This window comes from Pithys albifrons, chromosome 16, assembly GCF_047495875.1.
Source record: "Pithys albifrons albifrons isolate INPA30051 chromosome 16, PitAlb_v1, whole genome shotgun sequence".
Taxonomy (NCBI): Eukaryota; Metazoa; Chordata; class Aves; order Passeriformes; family Thamnophilidae; genus Pithys; species Pithys albifrons.
Genome location: NC_092473.1, coordinates 14,742,682 through 14,768,728, shown reverse-complemented (window position 1 = coordinate 14,768,728; position 26,047 = coordinate 14,742,682). Strand labels below are relative to the sequence as shown.

Here is a 26,047-nt window from a genome sequence, read left to right as displayed (position 1 = left end):
AGCACAGCAGCAAGGGCTGACCAGGAGAAACCCTCATGGAAAGGATCATAAATCCTGGAATCATTTAGGTTGGAAAAGACCTCCAAGATCATCCAGTCCAACTATTAACCCAGCACCCCCAGGTTAGCACTAAACCACATCCCCAGGTGCCACATCTACACGGCTTTTAAAACCCTTTGGGAATGGTGACTCCATCACTACCCCCAGCAGTCTGTGCCAAGGCTGGATAACCCTTTCCATGCAGAAATTTTTCCTAGTATTCAACCTAAACCTCTCCTGGTGCAACTTGAGGCCATTTCTTCTTCTCCTGCCACTTGTTCCCTGAGAGCAGAGACCAAGAACTGGCTGCAACCTCCTTTCAGGTAAGTGTTGAGGGAGGAAAATGCAGCTATTCCTCTAAAGGCCAGCACAGAACAGACACATGAAACCACCTCCGAGTTCCACATTTTTGGGTATTTACCCATCAGTTTGCCGCGCTGAGGCTTGGCTGGCTCATTCCCAAGTGGCAGCACGCTCCCACAAGGTCTCACTAATAAAATAAACACAGTGCAACTAATATGCCCATCGCCGAGTCAGGTCAGCGTTCCTGCTCCCTTTGAAGGAGCCGCCGCGGCACCCGGAGCTGCTCCCGCACATCCGTGAGAGGAACAGACCTTCCTCCTCGCTGCCCCGCTGGAATCTGACCTGCATTAACACATCCAAAGCACTGACAAGTGTAAATACATCAGCCCAGTGTATCCATTAACATTAAGGAAAACACCTTTTACCCTTAGAAGTCAATGAACCCTCCAAAGCCCTTGGAAGTTTGTCTCAAGCACAGAATTGTGTCAACAAAGGTTAATCTTCACTTCTGAACGTGCCAAAAGTTTCATACACATTTGTAGGACTTGGTGGAGGGATTAAACCAAACAACCTCCAAATGCTCATCAATTCCACGTTTTCTCCGCACCAGGTGAGGAACTTCAAGTCTTCGGGACTGGAAACCGTCTGGCTGTTCCACCCACACCTGCCCAAGGACGGCTGGGAAAACAACCCTGAACAAGTCCAGCTCTGCACTACGGAGTATTTTTCAGCTTATCCACACATTCAAACCAAGCAAGAAACCTCAAAAAAACCCCGTTTACCTGTGATGAGTTGTTGTGGATTTTACCAGCCTGAACTTCCAGCCCCCACAATATTCCCAGGAATCACAGAACGGTTTGGTTTCAAAGGGACCTTAAAGATCATCTCGTTCCACCCCCTGCCAGGGGTAGGGACGCCTTCCACTGGTTTCTAAGTCCCTTTTGCTCCCTGACATCCAGCCATTAACACCTGCCCGTATTTAAGGGAAGAGAAGGGACCAGCACATGAATATTTTTAGAAAGCTCACACAAAACAAGTCTTTATTCTTTGTCAATAAATACAGGTGCATATTCCATATGCTTTTCTATAAAAGCACTCCTACAAAATCACCAAACTGCATACAACAGTACAACCTTTTTGGCTTTTAAAATGCAAATATTATACAGTCACTTTACTTTGTTATAACTTAAAGCACTTGTAGCAAGCAGCTTTGGAGAAGGAATGCTTAATTTAGAAGCCAAATTCTTGCCTCAAGTGTTTTGTGGGATTTTTTCCGTCATGTATAGTGCAACTAACCTAAAAGCAACTAGAACAGTTTTTTTGTAAAATGTTTATTCCCACCCACCCCACCCCAAAAAAAGCCCTGCAAAGAAAAAAAAAAGCTCTTAAAAACTGTTCTACCTCGATACTTCAACCAAGAGAAAACAAAAAAAGTGGCTCAATGGAAAGATTAAGGTAAGCACGACGCTTCACAGCTCGTTCTCTGTTCGCTTCCAGTTTGGCCCGGGGTGTTTGTTTAGAGTAAGAAGAATTAATCATCCAGTCCTATATTCCTGAAAAGGTATGACATGGACTCCCCGTTGTGGATCCTTCGAATGGCTTCTGAGAGGATCATGCTGATATCCACAGTCTTGATTTTAGGGCACTGGAGTTTCTGTATTTCATGTGGAATTGTGTTTGTAACAACCACCTACAGGAAGGAAAAAATGGTCAGAAGGGCACAGCTCTGTTATTTTCCACCTTCCATACTGGAGTGTGAAAGGGAGTTTCACAGACACTACCAAACCATCGTTGCTGGTAAGACAAGGTTTTACTTCACTGCCAGGGTCAAAAGCTTAGGAAGAGCCACGAGTTGCCATAGATTGCACGTATCCATGGATACCAATGGCTCTGTCCTTCCCTCCTTTCATTCTTTCTGCCGTGCACGTACAGAGGAAGGTACAAAAATATCCTCCAAGCTGATGGGCAAGCTCTGCTGGTACTGGCAGTCCAGCATCTCACCACCTCCCACGTTTCCTCCTCCTGCTATAGTTCAAGGACATGTAGATGCTTCTTTAAAAAAAAAAAACCAAATTATTTGATCAGAATTCAGAATCCACATTTACCTCATCGATGGCAGATTCCTCGATCAGCCGGGGAGCGTCTGAAGACAAGAGGCCGTGGGTGGCCATGACAAAGATCTTGTAGGCCCCCCTCTCCTTGAGGGTCTCGGCTGCAGCCAGGAAGCTGTCCACGTCATCTATGATGTCATCCTGCCAAAACACACCGGGTCACTCACATGGGTGTCACCACATCCTCAGGCAGATCAACACAGCACATGCAACTGACAGCACAGCTCTATCAACTACAACAAACCCCAAACTATCAGAAAACTGCCCCTTTTTATGACAAGCCCAGAGATTACACTCTGCTTCAGAGAAACCATGACTGAATCAGAGAATTATGGAATTGTCTGGGTTGGGAGGGACCAGGAAGTTCATTCAGTTCTACCCCTTGGGATGGGCAGGGACACCTTCCCCTATCCCAGGTTGCTCCAAGCCCTGCCCAGCCTGGCCTTGGACACTTCAGGGATGGGGCAGCCACAGCTTCTTTGGGCACCCGTGCCAGGGCCTGCCCACCCTCATGGGGAAGGATTTTTTCCTACTATCTGATTTAAACCCACTCTTTGTCAGTGTGAAACCATTCCCCATTATCCTATCACTCACTGCCCTTGTAAATAGTCTCTCTGAATGTTTCTTGTTGGTTCCTTCAGGTACTGGAAGGCCACAATTAGGTCACCCTGGAGCTTTCTCTTCTCCAGGCTGAACAATCCCAATACTCTCACAGCCTTTTTTCGTAACAGAGGAGCTCAATCCCTCTAATCAACCTGGTGGCCTCCTCTGGACTTGCTTCAACAGGTCCATGTCCATCATCTCTGCTTCACTGGCACTTCTAAACTCATAAACAGAAAGAAAGTGATTCTCCCCTTCTCTGATGTGACCCTGAAACCCCTCACCTTCAGGAAAGCCTTGAACAGAATTCCACCTGCCCTACTTGTGGAAACAGGATCCAAATGCTGCTTTTCACTGTGGATCCCTTCATAGAATCATAGAATGGATTGGGTTGGAAAAGACCTCCCAGATCATCAAGTCCAACCCTTGGGCCAACTCCAGTGCCTTTACCAGATCATGGCACTCAGTGCCACAGCCAAGCTCAGGGTAAAAACCTCCAGGGATGGGGAATCCACCCCCTCTCTGGGCAGCCCATTCATAGAGTGCTCAATGCTGTCCCATGGTAAAAAAGTCCAACAGCAACCCAAGTTCAGTGCCTGATACAGAATATTTACTTGAATTTTCCAATTTTAACAAGTTAAATGTGATTTATGAGAAGGGGTAACTTACCACAATGATAGCTATTCTTCCTCCCACATCTCCAACAACTGTGATGGGTGGCTTTTCCTTGGGAATCAGCACTGATTAATGGCAAATGGTAGAGGGGTAGAAAGGAGAAAGAAAAGTTTATATAATTTACTTTAATAATGGAAATGTCTGCTGGGTCATCACTGTTAGGGACACACATGGATCAACAATTATTTCAACAGTATTACTGAGAAAACCAGCCGGATTTCAACACATAAATTATTTTTAAGCTTATTTAAAATATTATCCACATTAATTTACACTCAATTATTTCAGTTGGTTAAAACTTGGTTGTAATAATGCCAAGGTCATGGGTTCAATCCCCTGTGTGGGCCATTGACTGAAGAGTTGGACTCGATGATCCTTGTGGGTCCCTTCCAACTCAGAATAGTCTGGAATTCTGTGATTTAACCAACAATTTTAGCACGGAAGGAGTGACTGGCAGACACCACCAGTTCCATCACCCACTGACATCCAAGCTGGGTTCATGCACTGGGGTTCTGCTGGTCACATCCACATCAGCAAGATCTCTCTGGCAGGGCCTCTGACATTACAGAGATGCACACAAAGCCAGTGCCAGCTCAGCTTATTCAGTTCTGTGTCCCAGAAAAATTCCAACAATGAAAGCAAACAGCAAAAAAGTGAGACCTCTCTGCCAGAGGCCCTCCTGACTCCTTGCAGTGATGAAGACACAGACTTCACATACAGCACCAAAGCCACAGACAATGAGCAGCAAGAAGGAATCTCTCTCCATGCAGAACCATTCCTTTGTGGTGGTCTGTAGTGGTTTTAGCTAGGCCTCAAATTAGCAGGCTCAGAGAATCTGTGTGGATTGGGAGACAGCTCTGACCTGACTGGGTAACCAAGGAAGTATTTCACACCAGATGACACAAACTTAAGATATGGGGCAGCAGTGGGAGGTGTTAGGTCAGTGCCATTATGGCTGGAGTGCAGAGAAGACTGCTACAGTTGCTCTGCTCTGTTGGGCCCTGCTTCTCTGCCCTACATCTTATTTTGTTTTAGTTTCAGTGAAGTAGAAACATTTTGTTGTTACTCTTTCTGTTTCCTTGATGCCGTGAATGACCCTTCCCCCCAAAAACAGGACTTCGAGCCACCTTAGTGTAGGGTAAGATAAAAAGTAAAGGTCCTTTAGTATCCCAGGGCCTACAGCCCACAGGAATACAGGATGACATCCATGTACCCCAGTTCTTGTTTCCATGGCTTTTATAATAAGATCCCTCCAATCATTGCTTTACACATTTCTCAGTCCAGCCCCAGTCCCACCCCTGGACCAACCCCTGGAATTGGGTCTGGGGTCGTCAAGACCCTCTGTCTTCATCAACTCTTCTTCCTCAGGCACACAAAGGTCTCTTGGAGTTCATCCAGTTCTGGCTTTTGGGTCACTCTGACCTGTGTTTATGTTTCATTCTGTAGGCTTTCTGATATCCTTCAGCTCTTTACCTTGGAAAGGAGTCTAAACAAGATTAATTAACTAAAGGAATTTGAGCTCCCTGTTCTGGGACAGGGGTAGTGATAGAAAGGCATTAAACTTAAACTGTTAGAAATATTAACCCTCTAAAAATCTACAACTACTGTGTTCCTAAAATCTACAAAATGTGAAAATCAGAACAGAAACCCCTTTGGCATCACTTGCTATGTGTCTCTTAGAGTAATTACAGACCTAGTGTAATAGATTTTGCTTTGTATTAATTAGGGAGTGGGAGGTTATTCCCTGTTTTATATATATAACTTGTGTAAGTGTGTGTTATATTGTAGTTTTCTCTTAATTTTCTCTTTTCTGTATAAATACATATAGTTAGTTTCAGCATAAACCTAGTTTGGAGGGTTTTTCCCCCCTCTCCCTCTTCTTTTTCCCTTGGCTGGTTGGGGGGAGGAGGAACCCTTTCTCTCTGTCTTGGACAGTTGGTGTTTTGCCAGCTCAACCCGAGACATGGTCCATCACTGCCAGCCTCATTCCCCCCAAATGACAAGGGAACACCTTCCCACACACACTTACTTACTGGGGATCTCCAGACTGGGGTGAATGGCAGCGACATATTTGGCTGTGGGTGGCGAGTGCCGCCCGTCCACCATGTCGGACTCGGCATCCTGAGCCTCCCCGTGGATCACCGCGATGCCCAACCGCAGGCGCTCAGCAAACGACTGTGCCCTGCAGGGAAAGGGTTGGAAAAACCCAGGGATGCGTTAAATTTAAAGTAATCCACACGGATACAATCCTAATCTACCTTACAGTCTAATGTCTCAGAGGAAAATGGAATGATTCTATAACTTTAGGAAGGAAGCACTTGCTCCTTAATATCCAGATTTCACCAGGTTTGTGAGTCAGAATAACCCTGAAAGTGCTCATATGGGCCTTGGAGCAGCAGGATAAAAGCTCCAAGTCACAGGATTCTGACTGTTCCCTTCTGCTTTGCCCAACAGCCCTCAGCTCCCCAGGATCCCCTCCTTTATCAGGTCTCATCTAACAGTAACCAAGAATAGTCTTGATGTCTGGATTGTCTACATTTAATAGAAAAATAATATAGTCACATGAAAATAAAAAAAGTGTTCACCTACTTATTTTTAGCACTAAATAAGGGCAATATCCCTGACCTGCTGGCACAGCCTGAGATACCCTGTGGAAAAGGGGATCACTCTGCCTGACAAACCACAGTTCAAGCTGAACAGCCTGGATTTTATTATTAGCTGACATAAAGTTCCTTCTCAGTGCAGTATCTCTTTGACTAAAATTAGAAATTTCTGTGAAGGAGTGTGAGATTAGATGGGGGAGTGGGGAAAGCAGAGAGGCAGGAAAATGGGAATTTCACAGGCAGTGCTTGTATTCCAGATACTGGAAGCAGCAAAGTGTAAATCAGCACATCTGTCCCACATTGCCTCACACAGCCAAGGTTTGGGATCCTGCCTAAGACACCCATCTCTGGTCCAGGGGAGCCCAGCACATCCCAGGTGAGTCACTCTGCTCTACCAGCAGCACCTCAGACCTCTGCCTGAATCACCTCCTCCATCCTTAAGCCTTGTTTCACTACTCAAACAGCCCGAAGTCCAGAGAATAATTTGCCCATTGTGATAGTCAGTTAATTAAAAATGAAGAGTCTTCCACCCTGTGGTTATCATACAGTTACAATATTCTTGCAAGGAGTTAATTACAGGTAATTATTATTCCAAACATTAGGAGTTATGACTCTGCAGACATAATCCTATCAATAAAACCATAATAATTACTTTAAAATGCAATACTAAACTGAACAAAGTTCAAAGTAATAGCACAATGATTTATTAATTTTCCAGTGAGCTCAGAAACCACAGAAACATTCTGAACTTCACCAAGCAAAGGTTCTCTTTCACAATTAAGCATTCATCAGGAGTATCTCCCTGGACTGTTTTCAGCCTGGATTAGGATGAAACATCCAATCACCCTTCCCCAATACAATGGATTTCTTCAAATACTGCCCTGAAAATCTCACAGGTACAGGTGATGAAGCTTTAATACAGCTCTGGGAACCTCTCCCCTTGTGTGCAACTGTCTGGTCAGTTTTTGCTGGCATTGCCAATTACTGGATAAGTATTAAAATGCCACAACAAACGCTGCCCACACCCAACTGGCACCACTGACACCATGGAAAAGAAATGGGAAAGAAACAAATGTAAAATAACTGGGCAAAACAAAGGAAATCACAAAAAGTACTGCTGGAGAACAACGATGACACAAGTCAATTTGCTACATAAAATAACAAAACCTCGAATATCACAATGCCTTGGCAAGAAAGTCTAAACTCTTCAACAAACTCTTGGTTTGTCACCACAGCAAATAAAGCATCTCTTAAAACACTGTCCAGCTCTTACAGCACCTGCTGACAGCAGCAGGGTAATTCCACAGAGTTTAGGAACAGCCAAGTAAAAAGCTTCATGGATTAAGAACAGTCACTCAACCACAAGGACATCACAATCAGAATCTTCTCCAACATCAAATCCTGTTCCACCATCTGTATTCAGGATCTGATCATCCATGTTCTCATAGTTATGCTCACGTTAAGCAATTCCTTTGGATTAATGGCATTACACTTCCAGCCATTTTTCTCCATTTACAGCAGGAAATTTATAATGTAAGTGCACACAAATATAACACGATAAAAAAACCTTCTTTATCATAAGCATTGCACTGATTTACCCCAGTTTTTTTAACTCTCTTGGGATTTATTATGATTACAGCAATGATGTAAAGCCACACAGCTGCCAAGGTAGAACTGGGAGGGGTTTGAAGGCTGCATCTTTAATTATTGGTTATCTGTCCTTCACTTGATGCTAAGAACAAAATCCCGACAGAGATTTGCTGCTCTAACACAAGAGAGCAGATCTTACCCACCTCTTTGCAGACGCAGGAGATTTGGCCACAATTACAGCATTCCTGTAGTCTGGTATCTGTAGTAAATAACAGATAGCAATGTCCACTTCATATCTTGAGACAAATTTAAACTCAGTAAGAATCAGAGAAGTTTATTTTGCCAGAGTTTTAAGCATGGAACATTTTTACCTAAGAAAGCAACCTTAGGAATCCACAGAACATGATCAGAGTTGACAGCTCAGTAAAAACAGGTATTTAGAAAATTCAGATATTAAAACTGTACCTTTCATAAACCCCATGTCATAGCACAGATTACAGAAATGGAACTGCTTTAGAACATCAGGGACAGGTAGACAAAAAAAAACAGGAAACCATCAAAGTTTCCTGTTCAATTGTCTTTAATCTCTTGAAAACAGCATTTCACCCATTTCCTATTGCTTTGCAGAGTACACAGAGAAAAGTCACAGCTCTCCATCACATAATACTGACTCTTCCTAAGGACCATCAGAAGGGATAAAAGTTCCACATTCACTGCACTGTTTTGGAGTCACAGCCTCCCAGTGCTGCAAACTGCCTTCCACTCTGACCAGCACAAGGAGATGCTGCTGCAAACACCAACAGCACCAGAGGGGTGAGGCCAGGGAGTCTGAGTGTCCCTTTGAGGTGTGACAAGGACTTCAGCCAGGCTTCACAAGCACAATCTGCTTCTGAGTTTGCTGCCCCTGCCCCATTCTGGGCCACTCAGTTCAGGAAAGAGATTGAGGGGCTGGAGAGGGGCCAGAGAAGACCAATGAGGCTGGAGAAGGGACTGGAGGTGGCACTGAGTGTCCTCTGAAACACCTCCAGGGACAGAGAATCCACCATGTCTTGATCCAACCCCACTGTGATCACCAGCCCAGGGCACAGAGTGATCACAGTGGGGTTGGATCAAGGGTTGATGATCTCAGAGGTCTCTTCCAACCCAACTGAGAAGAGAAGAGCAACGAGGCTGGAGAAGGGATTGGAGCACAAGTGCTGTGGGGAGAGGCTGAGGGAGCTGGGGGTGTTCAGCCTGGAGAAGAGGAGGCTCAGAGGTGACCTCAGCACTGTCTGGAACTGCCTGAAGGGAAGTTCTGGCCAGCTGGGGGTTGGTCTCTTCTCCCAGGCACTCAGCAATAGGACAAGGGGGGCTCAAGCTCTGACAGGGGAAATTGAAGTTGGAGAGCAGGAAAAACTTCTTTGCAGAGGGAGTGCTCAGGCATTGGAATGGGCTGCCCAGAGAGGGGGTGGATTCCCCATCCCTGGAGGTTTTTAAACTGAGCTTGGCCGTGGCACTGAGTGCCATGATCTGGTAAAGGGACTGGAGTTGGACCAAGGGTTGGACTTGATGATCTCGGAGGTCTTTTCCAACCCAATCCATTCTGTGATTCTAACACAGGCCTGGTAAGTCCTTCCACAATCTTTTCCTCAAACATACAAACTGCACTGGCTGAATATTTCCAAAAACTCTCCCTGAAATGAGCAGGAGAAAAGAAAAAAATCAACTGAAAACAAGAACTCTACTGAGGATGTTGTCAAGCAACATTAATAATCCACAATGTTTCTAACTCCACCTATAACACTGGGAATTCAGCATGTTCTGTCCTTCACAAACACTTGGTTATACAAGAGGCTACAAAGATTAACATGACGGAAGGTACGGACAAGGCAGGGCCTGTCACTTGACATAATAAAGACTTTGATCTTGTTCAGACACCATTGCCTCATTTTTCCCCTGCCAAATTACCAAATTTGTTCTCAGCTCTTCAAAAATGAAGTCAGAAAGCCAGAAATGTCATGCACAAGACAGAAAGGTATCAACAACTCCTTGTAACAAAGGGCTACATCACTCTGGGATTAACATGTTCACAAAAGGAAAGAGCAGACACGAAGTATCCAACATTTGCTAAGCAATACAGAGGAAAACCACCAAACTGTTTCCAAATCACAGGGATTTCACTGACTGGGCTGTCTTCATCCCAGAACACTGAGTAATTCTCTTCACACCTGTGCATAAATTCCCAGCAGGAACAACTACAAGCCCTTGTCCTCCCAACTTTCAGTTAAATGCTTTCTAAATGGTCTCCACTCTTACCAAGCTGGACTCCATTTCATGCTGCTCAGTGCACTCCATCACCACTCCAGCTGCTTGGAAAGCTCTGGCAGTGAAGGGTATTCAGCAAGTTGTGCCCACCAGGAACATGACATGAATATTAAATTCCTCCTGACCAGCATTGGATCAAAGTTTTAAGGTATTATAAAAGTCCTGGCTGGTGCAGGTACCTGCCAATATAATTCCAAGTGACAGATCCACCCAGTCAGCTCCAGTTTTAACAAGTCCCCTCATGGATGAGCAGAGGAATGAAAAAATAAAGAACCAAAAGTATCTCCCCTACAAATACTTCACATCCCCATAAATGTTGAATTAGACTGCACAGCAGCACCAAACTCAAAGCTGCAACAGTTCTCAGTAAGCCATTAAAGGCTCATGAATCAAAATGTGCTTCCAGACCAAGGCAGGACCATGACTTTGCCACCAACCACAAACCACACATTCGAGCAACATACAAAGGCACAGCCTGTCTTGTGTCTGCATATTTGGTTTCTTACTTTTTCTTTCTTTTTTTTTTAACTTAGGAAATGCTTACAATGTGCAATGCTTCTCTCCTGGAACACAAGATGAAAGACTGTGGCAAAGCCAGAGCCTGGAGTTTTGTTCTGCCATCCTCTTTGACTCTATTACCAAATGAAATGATAATGAGAGAATAAAATGGTTACTGATTCCCCAAACAGATTTTAAGACTGTCATAACAAAATCATGTGGGTTTGGGTTTTCTTAGGGGGGTGTGGTGTGTTTTGTTTTGTTTTTTTTTTTTAAATTGAGGCTTTCATATCTCTATAAAAAGAAATAGCTTGGATACAAAAGTAAGAGTGAGCTAAACCTTTTCTCTCTCAGCAGGAAGAAAGCATTTGCTTTATTCCAAATTATCATTAGTCAGAGGCTTAACGTGTATCTTATACCTACAATTATCATTTGCACAATTTGTATATAAATGAATCCACCAGTAGCCCTTCTCAAAGCACTTATAAAAATAAGATGGAGAAATGGAGGCACAGAACACCCCAAGTGAAGCTGCTCAAGTCAAGACACGCTGAACAAACAGAGATTTCCACACAAGAAATCACCTGGTCTGGCTTTCAGAGCATGATCAATCAATAGGCTCTCTCATAGCCTACAATTTCCAAAGTGGCTTTTATCATGAGACATAAATTACACCCACACAGGCAGTCCATCCTATAAACACCAAGGAAACTGGAAGCAGGAAAGGAAGAGGACATGAGAGCACAGAAATTCTAATTTTTTTCCAATATTAGGGCAACGTATCTAAGAGATAGAGCAGCATTTCTGCATGGGGAAGAAAACACCAGCTCTCCATGAATGTAAAAATTGAGCATGTGGGGAAGAAAATAATCAACTGCCCCAACACCATGCCCTGCCCCAACATGACCCTTTCTCCTTAAAATTCGGTTTGAAGAGTTAATGTTTTCAGAGGAATCTGCTTCAGATGCCTTGAGACACAACAAAGAAACAATTTAAAAAAGCAACTGTAACAGCAGGCCTTGCTCACCTCTTCTTGGATGTACTGTAGCAAAAATGGGGATGCTCTCAGGTTATCAACTGGAATATTGAAGAAACCCTGAATTTCCTTCTGATGTAGGTCCATGGTAATAAGATGAGTTAGTCCTTAAAAAAAACAGGAACAAGACAGAGAGAAGCACATCAAGAAAAGGAACAGATACTCTTTATTTTTTTAAGTTTCACTGAAGTTTTGTCCAGAAAATCTCCAAGCTGCACAAGAACACCAGACTCAGTGAAAGTAGGTAACAAATTAACTTGGCCCCTCTTAAGCACAGTGGCATTAACATGTTTTGAGACTTTACAGTTTTGTAGAAGAACCTCAGAACACTCCCCATAACTGACTCAGCAGTGCCACACTGAGGCAGGAAAGATCCATCTCTGTGGGACAAAATGGAAGCACCACTTTGTCCTGTGTCACATCCCAAGGCCCCAGCACACTCATTGTAGTCCTGAAATGGGCTCAACAACACCAAAAAACACTTCTCTCAAAATAACAAACCAGATCACACTCTGTGTGCTGGAACTGCCTGGTTTTTTCCCAGGGATAGGACTGAAAGGAAAGGAGCAAAAAGTGTGTCAAGGCTGTGAAAAGGAATAATCTCATTTTCCCACATCACCTCAAAGGTAAAGGAGAGATTCAAAGTGCATTTATCCAACAGGTGCCAAGGCACAACTGTTCAAGAGAGTTACAAACATAAAGAAGGATATTAAGAGATGGATACCATGGCCCAGAGCAGCAGAGCCCAGCAGACTCATCTTGCCAGCTCAGTAGGACTCAATGAAAAATGGTTGTTTCAAGTTTGGATTTTTTATTAACTCATCATTCAGAAACATTTCTAATTACATTCTCCTTTTTTGTGGGTTTTAAACATGAAAAACTCAGTAGTTATTTTTAAACAAAGTCCCAGTTTGTGCACAGACCTCTCTAAAGCTGGAAGGTGACAGCAGGAGCCCCCCTTGTGCTGATGATTTCAGAACAGCCCAGACTCTTACCAGCTTTGCACATCATCGAGGCCAGTAATTTAGAGACAATGGAGCCCCTTTTCCTCATCTTGCACTGTTTGCTGTATGGGAAGTAGGGAATCACTCCAATAATGCTCTTGGCACAGGAGGTTTTGCAGGCATACACCATGATCAGCAGCTCCATGATCGTTGTGTTCACATCCCTGCAACAGGAAACACCCACTTCTGTATCTTGTGTACAAAAATCCTGCATTCAACACAGTATTTATATTTATACCCAGGAATTCATGCCAAGGTAGTTCAAAGTATAATGACTGAGCAAATTTCATTAAGGTTCCAGCTCTGGCCCTCAGGATGCCAAGTGCTCTGGGCCCAGCATTTTAATTCTTCACCAGAATTACACTTCACTTTTTTCACTTGGCTGATTTTGGACAATTCAGCAGCTTTTGTTGGGACAGTTGCTGCAAAAAGTAGTTCATAATTTATCCTCTATACCACGGTTGTCCACAAAACAAAATGTATTTTTTCATACAGACATGCTTCTTAAAAAAATATTTTGTACTTTACAACTCATTCCTCTCTTGTTAAGAATTAAGAATTAATGATTTAATCCTTAATTAGCATCTATTCTCTGCCCTAAGTGAAGAGATTGAGAGGGGACTTTGTCAGATGAGAAGGGGTCATCAACTAAGATCTACTATTTCTGTCACCAAGCAAAAAAAATATATTAGCATTTGTAAAGTTCCCTTAAAATAAAAGAAGCTGTTTCCTGCATCATGGGGCACATTGCCCAGGGAATGCTCCCCATACATTTAGAACTTTGTGATGGTGCTAGAAATGGGCAGCTGAAAAATTTAAAGAGAATGACATAAGGAAAAGAATGTACTTAGGGAGAGAATGCCAGGACCCAGGGGAATATTTCACTGATATATTCACTGAAAATTAAGAGAAGTAGCTCGTGTCAAAGTTGTCTTTGTACATATTCAAACAACCCAAGACAAGACAAAGAAAAGCCTCTCTGGAGCTGATCTAAGCTTTTTACACTGTATCACACACATAAGAGGTGACTAAAATTAAACCAGGAGTGTTCCTATGGACAGCCCATGTCAAATGCCAGCAAAGGACCTTTAAACAGTTACTCACTTTGAAACTGTTTGGATGATAAATACATCCTTGCCTCTCACAGACTCCTGAATCTGCACTCTTGTTTCTGCCAAGAAATAAAACATGTTAATATCTGCAACAGCAAAACTCAACAGCCAATACATGCACATCACTGTTAGGTCATTTCCAGATTTGCTAATTGAACACTCACCTCTGTTTGGTTCTTGATAAACCTGAACCTTCCCCATCTCAACTCCCAAGCGCCTGCAGAACAGGAAACGAGGAGAGGTCGATATGGGGAAAGGAAGGACAAACAAATGCAAATGCCCCACACTGCAACAGTTACCTGAAAACTCTGTATCCCATGGCAGAAAACCTCAAACCATAAACCCAGCATTTATAGTGGCCATTTATCTAAAACACACCTCCAATTTCCCAAAGCTGCACTGCAGACTAAGCTAAACTCATTTTCAAGTCAAGCTCAAAAGAACAGGCAGCAGAAAAAAAAATGCTTGAATACCAAATCATGCAACAATTTCTAATTTTTAATGTGTAGCTCTTGCCCTACATATATGATTATACACGTGGCAACAAACAAAAAATACCACTTTTAAATCATTCTTCTCTATAGAAAGAAGTCAATGTAGAGTGAAGAGGAAATTCCAGCATTATTCTATGGATAGTGGAAGTGTCTGCTGTATTTTTTCCAGCACAGATCCCCCTCACTACAAAAAGGAGCCTGTTCACAGAGTATGACACACACTCATGCCCAAATTCCTGCTACACATAATGTGAGTTCTTTTGCATCCCCTTTCTCCTGTCCACACCCAGCTCTGGGCACAAAAGCCTTGGGAAGGAATCCATCATGTGCAAAATTGGCCCAGGTGGCCAAGAAGGCCAATGGGATCCTGTCCTGGATCAAAAATAGCGTGGCCAGCAGGCCCAGGGCAGTGACCCTTCCCCTGGACTCTGCCTTGGGGAGGCCACACCTTGAGTGCTGTGTTCAGTTCTGGGCCCCTCAGTTGAAGAAAGAGATTGAGGAGCTGGAGCGGGGCCAGAGAAGAGCAACGAGGCTGGAGAAGGGACTGGAGGTGGCACTGAGTGTCCTCTGAAACACCTCCAAGGACAGAGGTTGGATTCAACATGTCTTGATCCAACCCCACTGTGATCACCAGCCCAGGGCACTCTGTGCCCCACTCTGTGCCCTGGGCTGGTGATCACAGGGGGGTTGGATCAAGGGTTGATGATCTCTGAGGTCTCTTCCAACCCAACTGAGAAGAGCAACGAGGCTGGAGAAGGGACTGGAGCACAAGTGCTGTGGGGAGAGGCTGAGGGAGCTGGGGGTGTTCAGCCTGGAGAAGAGGAGGCTCAGAGGTGACCTCAGCACTGTCTGCAACTGCCTGAAGGGAAGTTCTGGCCAGCTGGGGGTTGGTCTCTTCTCCCAGGCACTCAGCAATAGGACAAGGGGGGCTCAAGCTCTGCCAGGGGAAATTGAAGTTGGAGAGCAGAAAGAAATTCTTTGCAGAGAGAGTGCTCAGGCATTGGAATGGGCTGCCCAGAGAGGGGGTGGATTCCCCATCCCTGGAGGTTTTTAAAGTGAGATTGGCCGTGGCACTGAGTGCCATGATCTGGTAAAGGGACTGGAGTTGGACCAAGGGTTGGACTCGATGATCTCAGAGGTCATTTCCAACCCAATCCATTCTATGATTCTAAATTCCTGGTAATGTTCTGTATCCTAATTAGCACAGTAAAATTTACTTAAGCCATAAAAGTTCTGCTGGAGCTCTTCGTGGATTTAAGGTAAAGAAACACTCCCATCCAAAATACACAGTGAGCAGAAGGGATGTTGTTTTGCTGCCTAAGAAAACTCCCCTACAACAAGTAGGAAAATGTTTAAAACTTCTGCCATGATTATTTAACACTGTCCAAACATTAATTTTCCCATGTGTTTCCTACAATACCCTGCAGCCAATCACAGCCTGCCACAGAACAATTCCAACACAAATTATTCTCCTTTTACTGAGCTGTAGGAACAAGCTGTGCAATATGGCACATTCCAAGTTCCTGCAAACCACAACAGTTTTCCCATGCAATTTTCCTTAAAGAGAAGGATCAGGATGAATAAAACAAGTGCCCCAGGCTGCCCTGCAGACTGTACTTACTCAGCAATCCTCTTGGACAGTTCCATGCAGGAGGAGTTGGAATTAGCTGAGAACAGCACCAGCCCACCCTTGGTGATATTCATGATGGCCCCAATTTCAGTTGATGACACACAAAACATCAACCCTAAGTTGTTTTTCCACTTCTAAAAGACTGCAAGAGATCAAAGGTCAGAGCCACAATGTTAAAAATAAGAAACAAATTTTGTTCAGAAAGTTAAGAACTTCCCATAAGCCTCTATTTTCCAGCACCCTTAGTATTTGTTGTCCCCACTTCAACAGCTTCCCTAAAGCTCTTCAAAATTCCTCCCCTAAACCTCAACAGGTTTTTCCTTCATTTTAATTATTTTCCTCAGGATATCATCTAGTAACAGAGACCCTCTTTTCCATCAGCTTGTCCAGTTCATTTTCCAGAACTGAGCAATATTTATTGACTTTTCCAAGATCACAAAGCCAGTCAGAGGTAGAACAGGGCTGAACAAAGCTCCTGGCTAGAGGAGTGTAGTTTCATAGCTGTGTCTCTTTTCATCACTTTGCAATAAACTGTAAACTTACAAATAGGGATGAATTGTAAGGAAGAGTTCAATAAAGGTGGCAGCTGTAAATAATGACCTCTTGCACAACGAATCCACTTGCTGGAGCAGCTGTTGTCATTCTTTGAGACAAACAGTTCTCCTGTGAAAACAGGAGAAAAATATCATGAGGAAATCGATACTATTTTTTTTGTTTCAAATAAAGGCACAAACCACTAATCCCCATCAAGGACTTCCATCTTTTTATTACTCTTCATAAATTACATTTCCCTGACTTCTCCTACTGTGACATTTTAGTCAAATAAAACAAAAAAAGAAATCACATTGTCCAGCAGCCCCTGACTGAAGTAGAATTCAACTCAGAGAGTCCTGGGCTATTGTATAAGTAAACCAATCCTTCATCATCCCTTTCAGCATTATGTAGGAGACTGGAAATATCAAATATGAGTGGAATAATTTAAATTATGTGTAGATTATGAAACAAGTTACAGATAAACTGGTAACTTTTTTCCTGGTGAACATCTCCTTGCTAAGAAACACAATTACCTAATAGTCACATGTAATTCTTTAGAAAAAGCTCGTGGTGTATCAACTATTAAGTCCTCCAAAACAGCAACTAAAAGAAACAAGAGTTTTTTGTATTACAGAACAGCTCTATAAATAAACTTTTCACCTCACCTTTGTAACTGGACATTCTCTTGCCCAGTTTGATCTTGTCCCAGAGGGACCTGGTTCACCCTCATGAAGAGCCAAAGTCAGGAACTTCCCAACACCAAACCTCGTGATGCCGAGGCTGAGCTCTGCTCAACTGCTGAGTGAAAACCTGCCTGTCACCAGAGCCTCCAAACTGTGCAGAGCAAGCACAAACACGGACAATTCCAGCCCCAGAATGTCTGCAGGTTTCACTCCCCCACAACCAGATGGGTCCCAACATCCCTAAGTAAGGCCTGTATCCCACCCTAAACAAATACCAAAAAAACCTGTTTCTCAGCCAGTGTTTCTCTGTTCTGCTGCTCAGCTCCTCCCTGCAACTCCCAGCTGTTTACTAATGGCCATCACCCATTAAATATTCATAACAGTGCTCAAGATCCACCTCAGCTCCAAAGTGGGCAGGGACTAGACGTGCTTTAGGTCTCAGACCACCACCTGAGAGCACCCTGATTGTGTGGCTGGATGAGAAAAACATGGATACAACTTTCCCTGTTGCTAACAGCATTCACACAGGAAAAACACTTTTTTTCTTTTTCCGGTTGTGTACCTTCTTTGTTCCATGTGTTAGGGAAATGAGGATTAAAAGAAACACTGAAAGAGAAGAGCTGTTGTTCCCAATTGTTGCTCAAGGTGAATTTCACATCAGTCAGACACTGATGTATTCCCCAGCAACACTGAGCACTGCTCTTCACACAACCACAGGTCAAGGACTTTTTTGTGTTCTACTTCAGCAGCTACAAGTGGGCCACGGTGTGTGTGTGGAGGAGAGTTGCATTTCAAGAGTAACATGGATGTATCAGCCTTGAAACAGGTGTTGGGATGACAGCAAGCTGACAGAACTTTATTAGATGTGCAAAGACTCCACGTGGGACCAAACTCCTCTGGTTGAGGTGGGCAAACCTTCCAAGGTGTGGGGGAACACGAGGGAGCTGCGGCACCACCTCCTGCCCGGCCCTTCGGGCTGCACACAATTAATTACACAGACACACCACGGTGAGCACAACAATCACTGGGTACACATGGCTTTACACCTCCACGAACTGAGCATGTCCGCACAGACAGCAGGAATAACTGCATGGGATACCCGTGGTACTGAGCAATGGATCCCCACGGGATGATGGAGGGAATCTGCGCCCCATCGCCAGTCTCCCCACAGGGAATTTTCCCGGCCCTCCATACTCACCTATCCCCCTGGGCTAACACACCCTTCCAGCCCACACGTCCCTACAATCCTTCAGCTGCTGCAGGTGGGTTACACAGGCCCTGTGGTCCCTGTGGATCCCGTCCCTCCTCTCCTGGAGCGCCCAGGGCACATCGCAGTCCCTCGCTGCTCCTCCTCACCTGTGGGGCTGCCGGGGAGCCCGAGCAGCCCCGCAAAGGGCCTGCCCAGGAGGGGGTCCCCATCCCCTGAGGGGAAGGCGATACAGCCCGTTCCTCAGGCGGCGGAACCCCGTGTGGGGAAGGGGAATGTCCTGCCCACACAGCCAGCTGGAGTGGGCTGAGTGGGCGGCAACGCCCCTCGCTAAAGGCCTTACCTGCCGGCTCCGGCCCCCCGGCGCCGGGAGAAGGCGGCCCGGCCGGAGGGGAAGGAGCGGGGAGAGGCAGAGGGAGCGGCAGAGGCGGCGGCGGAGCTCAGCCCTCCGGAGCTCCGCGGGCAAGATGGCGGCGGGGCGGGAGGGGGGGCGCGGGCGGGAGGGGCGCGCTCGGGGCCACGCCCCCTTCCCCCGTTCCCGCCACGGGCTCGCGCCGCGCTGTGGGGGCGGCCGCCATGTTGGCCCTCAGCGGCAACGGAACCGGTCCATGAACCGCAGAGCACAGACCCGGGGGCGTCAGGGTTGGGGGAGACCTGTAGGATCAGCCAGCCCGACCGTCACAGAAACATGGAACCGATTGGGTTGGAAAAGACCTCTGAAATCATCAAGTCCAACCCTTGGTCCAACTCCAGTCCCTTTACCAGATCATGGCACTCAGTGCCACGGCCAAGCTCAGCTGAAACACCTCCAGGGATGGGGAATCCATCCCCTCTCTGGGCAGCCCATTCCAATGCCTGAGCACTCTCTCTGCAAAAATTTCTTTCTGCTCTCCAACTTCAATTTCCCCTGGCAGAGCTTGAGCCCATCGTGCCCCCTTGTCCTATTGCTGAGTGCCTGGGAGAAGAGACCAACCCCCAGCTGGCCAGAACTTCCCTTCAGGCAGTTGCAGACAGTGCTGAGGTCACCTCTGAGCCTCCTCTTCTCCAGGCTGAACACCCCCAGCTCCCTCAGCCTCTCCCCACAGCACTTGTGCTCCAGTCCCTTCTCCAGCCTCGTTGCTCTTCTCAGTTGGGTTGGAAGAGACCTCTGAGATCATCAACCCTTGATCCAACCCTACTGTGATCACCAGCCCAGGGCACAGAGTGCCCTGGGCTGGTGATCACAGTGGGGTTGGATCAAGACATGTTGGATCAAGACATGTTGGATCAAGACATGTTGGATCAAGACATGTTGGATCAAGACATGTTGGATTCTCTGTCCCTGATCACAGTGGGGTTGGATCAAGACATGTTGGATTCTCTGTCCCTGGAGGTGTTTCAGAGGACACTCAGTGCCACCTCCAGTCCCTTCTCCAGCCTCGTTGCTCTTCTCTGGCCCCGCTCCAGCCCCTCAAGATCTTTCCTGAACTGAGGGGCCCAGAATGGGTCAGGGGCAGCAAACTCAGGAGCAGATCGTGCTTGTGAAGCCTGGCTGAAGTCCTTGTCACACCTCAAAGGGACACCCAGACTCCCTGGCCTCACCCCCCTGATGCTCTTGGCTCCCTCAGCCTCTCCCCTGCCACTGTAACCCCTAAATTGTATCGTACTCCCATCACCAGGTCCAGATGTCTCAGCAACGCCTCAAGATATGGTGACTCCACAAGCTCTCTGGACAGCCTGACCACCAATGGAAAAAAATTTTCTGGTATCTGGTCTGAACCTCCCTTGTCTCAGCTTAAGGCCATTTCCTCCAGTCCTCTCTGCAGGCACAGTGGAAGAGCCCAGTTCCCACCTCACTGCAACCTCCTGTTATGGAGAACGATGTGGTCCTCTCTGAGCCTCCTCCAGGTCGAACAAACCAGCTCCCTCACACATTCCTCAGAAAACACAAGTTTTCCAGGCCCTTCACAAGCCTTGTTGCCCTTCTGTGGGAATGGGAAGGGCATTTCTGTGTCCCTGCCTGGGGTGATGTGTGGCCCAAACACCAACGCCACAATTCAGCTCCCACCCACCCAAAACACCCCACAGGGCAAAGCCCATGTGGAATAGAGGGGTGGGTGTCCACAGGGGGCTGTGTGCCCAAAATCCCACACCTGCAGTGCCATCAGGGGGGTGGGCAGCTGTTGGCCACACTCTCAGGGCATCCCCATGGCTGTGGCTGGACATCTCCATCTCCACTGGCCACTCTGGCCTTTGCCACCAGCCCCAGCAGTGTTTGTAGGGAAAGGAGCATTTCTGGAAACTAAATTAAGAAAAGAAACAATCTGTGACCTCTCAGTTCCCTGTCACCAGCACATTCATCCAGAGTGCCCTGTCAGGACTCCCCTTGCCATGTACATTGATTAAACTGCAGGAAGATTCTTTTGACATATGCCATGAGACTCTTATTTTAAGAATGCTGTTTAAAAAAAAAACCAAAACACACCATCTTTCTCCAAGGACACCCATGACAAAACTGTCTTTTCACAGTTATCCCTCACAAACACAGGAGAATAAAGCTCCCTGCTTTAAAATAAAGACCCAAGCATCATGTTTTCCCTCTAACTGCATGGCTTGAACCTGTTTTAACTTACACTTCTCACTATGCCCAAGATGAAAAACGTTTTATGGATCAGAATTTTAGCATTTAGTGTAAAGGTACAAATTAGGTACTTTCTGCTGCAGCTTTTATCACAAAAAGCAATTAAACTTGATTATTCTTGGCCTGCAGGGTGCACTGGAGCAAAGCTGAGCATCCCAGCGGGTATTTCTGTCCAATGTGAAAGAGGTGGAAAAGCCACTGAACAGCTCACTTAAACATGTGAAAGGGCAACAATAAATTCATAGTTTAAAACCATTATGAGCTGCATTTCCCACTTTAAATACTCATGGATGAGTGTTTTGCCTGTATTTTACATTTGCTTCTTGCTTCACACATTCCAAGACTTCACCAATTGTCTCCTCTTTTTGCTTTTTCCTGCAGACTTGGAGCTGGGGAAGGAGAAGCCGTTGAACCAGGAGCAGCTGCCAGATGTGGAGCACTCCACTTGCAGGCTCACACAAAGCCAAGACATCTGTTTGAAATATGTGAGCAGAGAGGCCATCAGCCTCTTTGTACCCTCTTTGAACCTCTGCCTTTCCTACAGCCAAACCACACTGAAGGGTAAGAGAACAGACCTCTCCCAGCACCTCACCACCCCCACCCTTCCCAGTCTGTGTTTTCCTGTTTCCAGGCTGATGCTTCCACCGTTGATTCGGGGTCATTGACCCCAGTAGGTTCTGGTTTTTGTTTCAGGGCTTTTAGAACAAAAGGGAAGTGGTTTTGAGCTCTTTGTTGGCCTCTTCACAGAGCAGAGGAGATTTCTCTTGGCATCGTTCTCTGTCGCAGGATTTCGCTGCAGGCTGGTGTGGCTGAGCAGTTTGATGCAGAACAACTAGAAACGACACATGGTGAACTACTGACCCATCAGGCAATTAGCAGCCTTCCCCAGGAGCATTTTTCAATACCCCAGGGCACCCAGAATTTGCTGACTGCTTGATTTGTGCTGCCCCAAATTCCTGACATTGCAGCAAACTGCAGGATCAGGAACGAAGAGTCTTCTGATCCTTTTTATAAGGCTACTGCCTTTGTTTTCTTAGAAAAAAATTCAGTTTCTTTCTCACTTCTGTTTTCCTGGTCAGAGGAATGTGAGTTTAAATCTCAGCTCCCAAGGGAGAGGGATTTGTTCATCTGACAATGTGCTATCCAAACACTAAGAGTTTGACAAACAGTTGCTCCAAGATGAGCACACAGATTTTATTTCATTTACAATGATCCAACTAGCAGTTATCTAAGGAATGCTGGGTGTGAATACACTGGCTCACAGAGATTTGTTGTTCTTAATCCAGATGTGACCCTGACAATCAGAGATGTGCAGAAAACCCTCCTAACATACCTAGTCCAGCCACGGTGAAGGGCACTGCTCATCCAGCACTTGGCTGGACGACAGCCTGCATCCATCACCTGAGAGAAGATAAATGCTGCTGTCATCCAAGCTCCTGAGCTTCATCAATCACTGCTCAGACAGGTTGACTCTGTTTGTTTGTTTGGGGTTGTTTTTGTTAAAAAAAAGGGATATTAAAACTCATCTACCAAACCCCCTGACAGTGAGAACTATTAGACATGGCACACCAAAGAAACGCTCTGATTTGATCCTGACAGAGCCCTGTGAATAGGTTTGCTCTCTCCCAACAGAGAGAGGATCCTACAAGGTATCCCAAAAGCATCCTCTCTCCTACACAGTCCTGCTGATCTTGCAGGGAGGCTCTGCAGCACAGACACCTCCACACTGAGCACAGCCCAAAGGCCACCACCTCCCTCTCCTCTGCCCTTTGCTTTTATACCTGGGGAGCAACTGTGTCCAATTTCCAGAAGATTCTGTCTTGGATATTACCCAGAGGCAGAACTCAAAGTGGTTATAAAATGCATTTCACAACAAATGGAAGAAGAGGTAATTTTATCATGTCTTGGGAGTGATCTGGAAATAGCATTCCCCATGTCTGGGAAGCAAAGTGTCTTAAAAAAGGCCCTGGAGCAGAGAACACGCCTTCTGTCTGTGAAGGGCTGTGACAGTAGGCAGCACTCATTGCTTTATCAAATATTACTGCTTGGCTGTCTGCAGAAAACAGACACCAACTCACTTGTCACAGTCCTGTTCCCTCTGAGTCACAGAACTTGGAAGGATTCCCCCAGCTCAGTTTGTTTTCCCGTTTCCAGCTGCGCTCCCAGTTCCGGGTCAGCCTGTAATGTTTAACAATCTGCCACATCAGCTCCAGCACAGGCACGGGGTTAATCTCCAACCAGTCTCCCAGTAAGGAGAGGTGTGTGGGAACACCCAGCATGGACAGACCCTGCACAGACAGACAGCCCGAGCTGGATATGGGGGTTTGGACAAGCACTGCCCTGAAACAAAGCTGGTAGTGGTCAGTCTAGCCTGGCTCACAGATTCTCCTTGCTTTTCTCTGTGTGGGCAGCTCTGTCCTGCAAAGTCTGCCTAACATCCTGTTCACATCTGTCCCCTGGTGTTTATGGATGTGGTTTGCCATTTGATTCGCATTTAGACATAAGTGGTTGAATTGGGCAGTGAAGTCATTTTGGTTTAGGGAGTTTGAACAGCTACACAGTTCATGCCAGACACTAGTTAGTGCTCTGTTCCTGACTGGGTCCCAGCAGGGTTTGCTATTTACCTCTCTAAGCCACAGCTCCTCTGCAAAGAGTGCACAGGCATCGTGCCCTGTTCAGGCATTTAGTGAGCACACAGGAAGGGTTTGAGTTGGTCACTGTAGAGCAACTGTGCAAATTAAATCAGAATTCAGTGCAGCAGAGCAGGTCCTGTGCTTTGCATGCACAAGTCAAAGTGTAAAGAAAGATTTGGTACCAGCCCTGCCCTGTACACTGAGCAGGAGCTGGGAGAGGTGCAGGGAAGGAGCAAAGTGCAACCAGCAAAGAGCACCCTGTAACTTCCCCAGGTCAGGGCCAGCAAGGACCGTCCCTGGATCAGGAAAAGCATGTTAATTCTCCTGCTGGGAGTGGGACCCTCAACCAGCTGCTGTGCCGAGAGGCTGAGACCTGGGTTAGGCTCAGCCTCCACCACTTACTGACACTATTAGCAATAGAGAAGCTTTTTACCAATACAGGTCCTCTAATTTGCCATATTATTTCCTGCCTGATTTCAGCAGGCTGTGAAAGAAGTTCTGCTCTCAGACCTTCATGCACTGTCTTTACCTAACAAATCTTTATCTAACAAATCAATTTCCCATGTTTAAGAGTGGGACACAAAGATTTTACTCACCAGGAAAGTCTCACCAGGGGAGAGGCAGGGGGGATGTTAGGCTTCCCAGAAGGCTTTTATTGTCTCATTAAGCTCTCCTTAATGAGAACTTCCTCACCTGTTGCAGTCTCCCTCCCATTCATCTGTATTCACTATCCTGCTGCTGGTACCTTCAGGGCTTTCTTAACTCCCACTCCTTCCTCCCTCTTTCCTCTGGACTATTCCAAGCCCAGTTTCTATCTCTATGCTCCAATCCAGGTCCCAAGGAGAAAGTACTTTCTCCTCTTGAATTACCACTTGCCATGTGTCCTTGGCTGGTTTCCTCCCTGCTACCTCTGCAGCTTCTCCCAGCTCCAGAGTCACCTGCAATAGTCTCTCCTCCAAAGCAAGGCAGCAACAGCTCCTGGTGAGATCCCTGACTTAGATGCTTGCTAAAAACTTGCTTGTTCTCTCAGCCAGGGCTTGTTCTCTCCCCTGTGCACAGCCTGAGCCCCCCACACCTCAGTGGCTCTGCCTGGACCCTGCGGTCTCTGGTGGCTCTGCACGTCCCAGCCCACTGTTTGTAGGAGCGGGGCTGTCGGATCGGCCCCTCCGTGGGACCAATGAGGGCCTTACAGCAGAGGGGCAGCAGGTTCAGCACCTTTCCCAATGACTGCAAATACTGAGGGTTCAGGCTGTTCCACCCACCCGATGGCATCTGAAAGAGCCTTGAGAGCAAAGCTGCGTCAGAGGGGGCACAGCTGCCAAAGCAGCCGCTCAGCCTCGTTGGATTGCTGGTTGGAAAATACCTCCCTCCTTTGTTTCATTCAAGCTTTTCTACATAAGCATATGGCAAATGCAAGTATCAGAGAGAATGAACAGCCTGCCTCCTAGTTGGGAATGAGGGACTACCACAATTATCCCTGTGATAATGACAGTCTGAACATGAGGGAACTCAATACAACAGGAGATTTATCTTCAAACCAGCCCCTTGGCAGCCTGGCCCATATTGCTGTCAGCACAGTTTTCCATTGCACAAAGGGCAGGGATCAGACCTCGGATGACAGAATCATCTCTATGTAATGCACATCCTGCTCTGTAGGTTAGTTCCTACTGCTATTCCAGTGGTAATTCCTTAGATCACCCAGAAACTGCTTCATTCAAATCACACTGTCCCTTGGGAATCTTTTCCCACTTTGGATTTCTAAACGACCCAGAAAATTGCTTTCTTTCCTACCACAAGCCAGGTCAACACTTCAAACCCTGACCCTCAAGGCTGCCAGCATGAGGAGAGAGGCATGACAGGAGTCTGAGGTATTGGTCCAGCACTCGTAGAGTCTTTTGTCACAAGGAATTACGTGGGATCTGCAAACAGATAAGGAAAACCAGAAAGAGCAAACGCAGGTCTGCACAACCTTGACACGGGAATCAATGCTGTAGTTTAGCACCAGGAGCAAGTAAATAGCCCTGGAGTTACGTGCTGCATAGCAAACATTGCAGTTTTATCTGGATGACAGGCAGCAATTTGTGGCAAAGGGTAAATCTCTGTTCACTCAAGCTTTTGACATATGGATGGTTCCCCGTTCTCATCAGGTTCGTGCATGAATTTAAGGTTAATTACATGTGCCTTTAGGATCATGACCTTCATTCAATATTGCATGGCCCAGCAGACCCATAATTAATCCTCAGCATGTCCAAGTGACAGCTCTCACTCGGTAATGTCATCCCCATCCATGCAGAACAGTGAGGTATGTGTAAATTCATGTGTTCTAGCTGGTAGTCAGAGATTTTCCAGCCATCAGGGCAGTGAGGTTCCA

At 46.0% G+C, this 26,047-nt stretch overlaps 1 protein-coding gene across 4 annotated transcripts; it reads right to left on the bottom strand.

Moving 5' to 3' along the window:
* Positions 1–1,357: 1,357 nt before the first annotated feature.
* On the bottom strand, positions 1,358–24,772 carry PRPSAP2 (phosphoribosyl pyrophosphate synthetase associated protein 2). Of its 4 annotated transcripts, none has more exons than XM_071571587.1 (12): positions 24,273–24,772; positions 16,543–16,662; positions 15,991–16,141; positions 14,040–14,092; positions 13,868–13,934; positions 12,755–12,927; positions 11,751–11,866; positions 8,125–8,180; positions 5,762–5,910; positions 3,723–3,793; positions 2,448–2,594; positions 1,358–2,032 (listed from the first exon to the last, which is right to left on the bottom strand). In XM_071571587.1, exons 3-12 carry the CDS (start codon positions 16,107–16,109, stop codon positions 1,874–1,876), a joined length of 1,110 nt encoding a protein of 369 aa, XP_071427688.1. In that variant the 5' UTR covers positions 16,110–16,141; positions 16,543–16,662; positions 24,273–24,772; the 3' UTR covers positions 1,358–1,873. The 4 variants fall into 4 exon arrangements, with proteins under 4 accessions (XP_071427688.1, XP_071427686.1, XP_071427690.1 ...); XM_071571585.1 differs by lacking the exon at positions 24,273–24,772 and adding an exon at positions 18,767–18,907; XM_071571589.1 differs by lacking the exon at positions 24,273–24,772 and adding an exon at positions 18,415–18,432.
* Between the last annotated feature and the right edge of the window lie 1,275 nt (positions 24,773–26,047).

Excerpts from the sequence above, each read along its gene's own strand:
- PRPSAP2 (XM_071571587.1), bottom strand. The coding sequence starts at position 16,109 with ATGTTTTGTGTGTCATCAACTGAAATTGGGGCCATCATGAATATCACC. Across the intron at positions 8,181-11,750 it reads TACAGTACATCCAAGAAGAG|ATACCAGACTACAGGAATGC; the intron begins GTGAGCAAGGCC and ends TATTTACTACAG. Across the intron at positions 3,794-5,761 it reads CCCCAGTCTGGAGATCCCCA|TGCTGATTCCCAAGGAAAAG; the intron begins GTAAGTAAGTGT and ends GCCATTAATCAG.